Genomic DNA, 7,158 nt, shown 5'->3' on the forward strand with positions numbered 1-7,158 from the left:
TAGTCCGCGTCTTTCCTTTTTGTGTCATTTTGAATTATTTTATCTTTTAGAGGGATGAGGTGTGGTCACGTCCACACCATACAATCATCCCATGAAGAGTGTGCACTAATTTTCCTTGATGCCACATAAGAATTCAAGTGCTCACATATTACTCTCTCTGCTTTGACAAGCATGCTTTCCATACTTTTCTCCATCTCATTGAAGATTATATTATTTCATTCTTTCCAAATTGTCTATATGATACTCATGGTATTGTTATCAAGATTCTACTATGTAGTTTTGAGTCAAACTCATTGACCCATGTTTCATTAGTAGTGGTTCACACAAACCCATCTCTCATGATAATGAATGGAACACTTAACTCTTATTGGATCTAGGCAACACTCATAGAGGTGAAGCACCGAGACTTCCTAGGAGGTCACCCATCCTAGTACTACTCCAACTTGAGTGTGCTTAACTATAAAGTTTCTTATATGGTTAAATCTACTCTACTCACAACCTCATTTTTGAAACCTTCACCAAGTGTTATGCCTTATAAGTCATTCATTACAAAGCCCCTTAAGCTTGTAAATTGTGAAGTGGGAGATATTTTTCCAAAACAAGTATATTTGTGATATTGCTATCAAGATTCAACTTGATAACAGTATCACAATTTGACTTTTTGTGGAAAAATATCTCATACTTATTAATTGACAAGCTTAAGGGGTTTCTTGATGAATAGTTCATAAGGTACAACAATTGGTGAAGGTTTCATAAATGAGGTTTAGAGCAAAGTGGGTTTCAACATAGAGAAAATTGCATAGTTAAGCACACTCAAGTTGGAGCATTTATTGAGATAAGGGACCTCTCAGAATGTCTCATTACTTCACCTCTATGAGCATCACCTATATCCAATTAGTGTTAAGAATTCCATTCACTCTCGTGAGAGATGAGTTTGTATGAATTTTTACTTATGAAACATGGGTTAATGAGTTTGACTCAAAAACTGCAAAGTTGAATCTTGTTAGCAATATCACAATTTGACTTGTTGTGGGAAAATATCTCATACTTATCAATAGATAATACTTGTCGAGATTCCATACTACCCTCACTTTAATTATTTTATATAATAATACAAAATACACCTTAATTATAATATAAATTTTTAATTTGTTAATGGGATTGCTCATATGGAAAGATTGTAAGGTTCTTATGTTGGAGATACATGTTTAAATCCTCCAAAGTAACGTCTATGTGGTCCTTGTGACTTGAGTTGAATGTGTGTCTTCTTAGTTGATTAGAATAGTCACATCATCCTTTTATAGTGACAATAAAAATTGGAGGGCATTACTTAAGGCTCTTACTGCTTATCTTATATTTATAATCAAATACACACAATTTTTTTTAACAAGTGCCACATAGTGATATGTATTTGTCGTAATTTATAATAGCCTAATTAGATAGAGTAGTAAAGTTAAAAAATTGATACAATTTAATTAAAAAATATTAATATTTTAAAATTTGATTAATTTTAAAATATTTTAAATAATACTTTTAGATTAGAAATCTAATGTTTGATTTAGAAAGATTTAAAAAATAATTAATTTTGAATATTTAAATATTTGGAAAAAAAATTAATAATAAAATTTATTATTAAAAATAAAATATAATAAAATATAAATATCATAGTACTATATAAGTAATTAAGTTGTATCTTAAAGTATTAATATTTTATTTAAACTAAAAAACATTATTCATAAAATTTAATCAGAAAAATATATTATTAAAATAATTGTATGATATAGTAACATATTATTGATTTAATAGTTTTACACAACAAAATATTTTTACAATTTCATTTATAGCCCTCTTTCGTATTATAAAAGTTTTATAAAAGTTAATATGATTTATATTTTTTATTCTAAAATAACACCCCAAATTTATAAGCCAAGTAAAATAAATTTAAAAATTTAAAAATTTAAAAATTTAAAAATTTAAAAATTTAAAAATCTCACAAATAAACATTACAAAAATTAAAAGTTAAAATTAAAATGAAAAATACTTACATTAAGATAGAAAAGTTTAATAACTAGTTAAGTACAACTGATAATACAATAATAAATACATAAAATTTATATTTACACATGTATAAGTGAAATATAATAGTTGTAAAAAAAAATTAAATAGCTTTCACATAGATAAAATATCTCTTTTTATTTTTCATGTGGACACTAGCCACTAAAATTGGATTAAATAAAAAACCTCCAATTTTACATATTTTAAAAACAAGTATTTAAAATGGCTATACCTACAATTGACTAAAATTATATTAAAAAAATATAAAATAACTAAATACATCTTCACATTTTAAAGATAAATATAATAAAAAATGACTATCCAAAATTGTAAAAAAGTTCATTAAAAAATATTGAAATAGCTCCAAATTTACATATCTTCACATTCTTTAAACATATGCATTTAAAATACCTGTATCTTATATTAAGATTGCTTTTAGATTCCACATGAACCTTTTTTTCAATCTACATTTAAGAGATTTAGATAATATTAAGATTGCTTTTAGATTCTACATGAACATTGCTCTAGATCACACTAATTCAAAAGAGTGCACAAATACTCTTTTTAATGTTTTGAAAAAGAGATTTAGTTAGTAGAGTGTGTTTGACTTTTAGGCTATGGTGTAGTCTTTACATGCTTATCTATCCTAACAATCACCTTGACAATCACTTGTCCCGAGCCCTCATGGACTTATTAAAACTATTTTTCTCTCTTTACTCTTCTTTATGTTGCAGTCTTTGCATGCTTATTTGTCTCTGACAATCCCCTAGTCCCTAGGTTGTTTGGCGTGACTGCACTCTTTATATGTTTATTTGTCTATGACAATCCCCTGATCCCTAGATTGTTTGGCACAATAGACTTATTAAAAACTTGTTTTTCTCTTTAATCTATCTTCTATATGTAGAGTCTTTGCTTATATGTCTCTAACAATCTAATGGTACCTAGACTATTCGACCTATAAACTTAAATTTTTTAAAAATTATTTTTCATCCTTAAAAAAAGAGATTTAATTAGAGCTGAATTTTAGACAAGGTAATTCTATATTACTATAACCATCTATACATCCATTTAGTATTCCCCAAATTAAGAAGAAGTATGAAAAGAAATCTTTCATTTTCCATCTTTCCATCCTACAATACCTGATCTTTCTCAATCAAGATTGATCCTCCGCGTCCCCACGTATTTTGAGATTCTTCCTCTTAAATACCCCTTGCCAAATTCGCTGCTCCATTCATAAGTTGTCACGCATTTTCTCCCACAAAACAAGGGTAAGATTTTATCACCGGAGCACAGTAGACATTGGAAAAGTGTGAAGAACAGGGCGTATGTACGAATGTGGGTGCGAAGACTTTGTCATGTTTATAGGACTCGTTCAACAGAGAACCGTCCATGATACGTGTTGCAAGCGTAGTGAGCTGTGTTTCACACGAGAAAAGAAAAAACAAACTTCCCCAATTTATTATATAACGAGCGCAGTAACTCGCCCACTTCTGGGCACATCGTCATTAATGAATAGATGATTGTATGAGTGGAGTTATTTATGTTTGATCACGGGACAGAGATGAGCAAGTCAGTGGGTTTACACGGTAATAAATTGATCAGAGGTTTTGTGGGGACGGACATTGGAGTAAACTGATTGCAGAGATGCCATATACCATAAGACAGACGCAGTCAGTCAAGGTTGAACAATTTAGGGGTTTTATATTGGTTCCCTTCTTTGGAAGGTAGAGAAGCGGTAGATGCAGCAGTACAGTACATGTAAGGCAGGTACCCTTTTGCCTCCAATGTCTTTTCTGCTGTTTATATATATTTGTGGCTTGTGGTAAAATTTCCAGTCAGAACTTTGAAATACCCTTTGGAATCTCGCTTTTTTCCTACAGGGGTGGTTATTTTATCAACTCCTTTGTCCTTGCTGGTTGTCCTTACTTGCATTTGACTTCCTTACCTTCTTTGCACTGCAGTGCATTGGAACAGTGGATGATTGTGATGGCATTTTACTTTCTTGCTTCTACTTGTTTTGATCCGTTGGTGCTTTGATTTTAATTTAAAGATTTACCCACTCTACGCATTTTTGTTTTTCATAATGGTCCAAATTAGGTGTTTTTTGTGTTGTGTTGTTGCCTGGTAGCTGTAATTCACCCAGTCCGTAATTCTGGCGTTTGAATAATGCTGCCTTGTGGCTGTGAATTAAAGTTTGATTCAAATATAGCTGTCTGTGGAATAGGATTATGATTGCACACCTCATGCATGTCACGGGAGCGTTTAAATTGGACAATATTATCTCCATTTTATTTTATCCACGGAATGAAATAAGAGCGATTTAGGAAGGCGGGGAAGAAGGGTATTGTTGTTGTTGTTGTTGTTGAGTTTTCGGTATGGATGCAAACAGCGATTCTTGGGATTGGAATGAGGAGTCTTTCACATTGGATGCGGATTCACCATTAGGTCAGCGAAAAATTTCATGGTCATGGTCTTTTGGGTTTCCTTCCTCTGTTCTTTAGTTTAATATGCAATCTGATCTTTGTGGGCAATGAGCAGTTATATCTCAGTCGCTGTGGGATGAATGGGCTCAGAGTGAGGCAGATGCCCATACATTGTTTACATCCACACCTCCTCCATTTGAAGTCGCAGAGTTCACAATGCCCACATCCTTGATCGGCAACAAACAAGGTTAATTAGATGTATTCCCTTATTTTGAGACTGATTGAATTTATATCAAGAACAAGCAAATAATGTTGTTTGGTTTTACAGCAGGTAATCTTGAGGTCACGGACAATCAAGATGCCAGTGAAAAGGATAGCCCCCGGTGCAAAAGAAGACGGATGCTTCTCTTCTCCGGAGATCAGTCTGGAACTGACGTTTCTTCTTCCGACCCAATTCAGCAATTTGAAGAAGCCACGGCACTGGTAAGCCACACACACTTGGGATATCCACGGATTACAAAACTCATTGTCAAATGTTATCTTAACCATGGAAATCATGTTTGTTAACAGAATTGTTGTGGCGATGATCTGTTAAGTGGATTTGAGGAAATGCAGGTCCCAGATTCGGCCAGTGTTGCTCTATGGTTTTCTGGTATGTCCTTAAAACAAGCTATGCGCTAACACTGCTCAACACTTATTCAGTATAATAACGGATTAAATTTTATGATCAGAAGAGAACTTTTATTATACAAATGAAGTCTCGGAAAACTGGATGCTTGGTTATATCCATGAAGGAGAGAGCCTGAATATAGATTCCACTGACCAATTGTAAGTAAACAAATTGAGTTTCCTTCTTGGCTGTTTTAGATTTTAAACTTAAATGAACAAAATGCAATTGAGTATTTATTTTGGGTTTGTTCTCTTCATCTTAGATCCAATTATTGATAATTTTGTAAATTGTTTAAACCTTATTTGAACACTGTAGGTGTGTCCCAGTACCTGCGTGCTCAGATCCAGGTATGATGTTTTGTAAACTCATTGCATAACAGTGCATGCACATGCCTGACATATTTGATTGATATGATATACATCGCTGTGCAGAAAGGGAAGTTTCATTGCCTAGTTTACAATCAACAGCTTCTGCCACACTTCCCCTGTGTGGTAAGTGAACCTTTTTCAATCCACAATGTTATAATGGTTTTGCTCAATTTCCTTTCCTTAGGTTGATAAGAACTGCTAATCTAATATACTTTCATTTTGAGGATAGGTGTTAAGCCTAAATTGGCAACACCAGTGGCATACCCATTTGCTGTAGTGAAACCCAGCGGAGTAGAAGGAGATGTGACTCTTAAAGATATTAACCAGAGGATTCTAATGCCGCCAACTAGGCCGATTCAACATCCTGTAGGTGATCATGCTAAACCTCCATCTGCTGCATCCACTGGATCAGGACTTTCAGGGAAGGCTGTAGTTGCTCTTACTAAAATTCACACTGAGGGGAAAGGAACAATTACTATTATGAGGACTAAAGGCTGATTGACCAAACTTATGCATATTGGAGGCATCGCCTCCCTTACAATTTTTAAGTATCTTCCAATATTTCGGACCTGACTAGTTCGAAATTAGTCCGGATATTTCATTATGTCAGGCGTTGTAAATTATATATATATCATTTCAGTTTCCTCTAATTATGTGATAAACCTGCAGCAATCAGAAATGTGCATGCCTCTTAAGCCATCAGAAATGTGCATGCATATTAGGCCATCGCAAATCTCAGATTTATTTACTAGAGGCTTCCAAGATGGGGGTTGTATCAAGGTAAAATTCCAATTTGACAGCAATGTGGGTTGCATTCTAAGATGATTTTTGTCTGAATTTATATGATGATCCAGGGGAGCTCATCTGGATTGTAGGCACATACATATATCAGTGACAAGAAATTTCTATGAGAACAATCTATCACCAATATTCTTCTAATCCAAATTAACTTGATGATGGGTTTAAAAATTTACATTAACAGATTTTTAGTAAAATAAATGCCCATTTGCAATATGCATTTTAAAAAATCCGAACACTTAATCTTGTACCGAGTCCTTTCCTCTCGTTCTTCTCATTAATCTTGAGCAATGTTGCTGATATATGCAACAGTTGAATCAGGCAGTGCTCTTTATAAAGGAGGTCTTGACCAGTCAATGTTAAAGGTCAGTGTTGGCCAGCCTTTTCAAGGTTGAACATCCAAACACTGCAAAAGGTTCTTGTATTGATGTCTTTTGCCTTTTCAAATTTATTTGAAATAAATAAAAGAGAAAAGACACAGAAATTAGCTTCTTGGTTGTGGGTGGGTCTATCAACTTTAGCCTAAGATTCTCTTTAATGGCAATGACGTGTGGAAATAAGCTGAAGGGAGGATTTTCTGCTATGTTGGTTTGCACTGACTGGCTGGTTAATTATGATAAAAACAGGGTCAACAGTTTGTTCCTGGAAAGGTTCTACTTTTGCAGACGAGCTGTAAAAGAAAATCAGCACTGATGCAATAAAATGCCCTCACACAGCAGTTTATCGTACAACTTCATTATTGTTTTCCTATAAAACCTCTTTTATTGGTACTTATCTGCTGATGGAGAAACTGAGGGTATATTTGAAATCTATAATGTCTTTTTGAAGGTAATATTAGAGACAA

The 7,158-nt window shown here is 33.4% G+C and overlaps 1 protein-coding gene across 4 annotated transcripts; it reads left to right on the forward strand.

The window, feature by feature from the left end:
• Positions 1-3,541: 3,541 nt before the first annotated feature.
• LOC149531651 (protein XRI1-like) lies at positions 3,542-6,336 on the forward strand. Of its 4 annotated transcripts, none has more exons than XM_089810399.1 (9): positions 3,542-3,818; positions 4,280-4,500; positions 4,594-4,725; positions 4,810-4,961; positions 5,049-5,130; positions 5,213-5,306; positions 5,464-5,495; positions 5,580-5,639; positions 5,746-6,336. In XM_089810399.1, exons 2-9 carry the CDS (start codon positions 4,431-4,433, stop codon positions 6,012-6,014), a joined length of 891 nt encoding a protein of 296 aa, XP_089666525.1. In that variant the 5' UTR covers positions 3,542-3,818; positions 4,280-4,430; the 3' UTR covers positions 6,015-6,336. The 4 variants fall into 4 exon arrangements, with proteins under 4 accessions (XP_089666525.1, XP_089666523.1, XP_089666524.1 ...); XM_089810397.1 differs by having other exon boundaries at positions 3,549-3,818; positions 5,210-5,306; positions 5,746-6,166; XM_089810398.1 differs by lacking the exon at positions 3,542-3,818 and having other exon boundaries at positions 4,289-4,500; positions 4,807-4,961.
• Positions 6,337-7,158: the final 822 nt, after the last annotated feature.

The sequence above is a fragment of the Cupressus sempervirens genome, chromosome 11, assembly GCF_028749045.1.
Source record: "Cupressus sempervirens isolate cs-2001-9-10 chromosome 11, ASM2874904v1, whole genome shotgun sequence".
Taxonomy (NCBI): Eukaryota; Viridiplantae; Streptophyta; class Pinopsida; order Cupressales; family Cupressaceae; genus Cupressus; species Cupressus sempervirens.

Excerpts from the sequence above, each read along its gene's own strand:
- LOC149531651 (XM_089810396.1), top strand. The coding sequence starts at position 4,431 with ATGGATGCAAACAGCGATTCTTGGGATTGGAATGAGGAGTCTTTCACA. Across the intron at positions 4,501-4,593 it reads GGATGCGGATTCACCATTAG|TTATATCTCAGTCGCTGTGG; the intron begins GTCAGCGAAAAA and ends GGCAATGAGCAG. Across the intron at positions 4,726-4,806 it reads CTTGATCGGCAACAAACAAG|CAGGTAATCTTGAGGTCACG; the intron begins GTTAATTAGATG and ends TTGGTTTTACAG.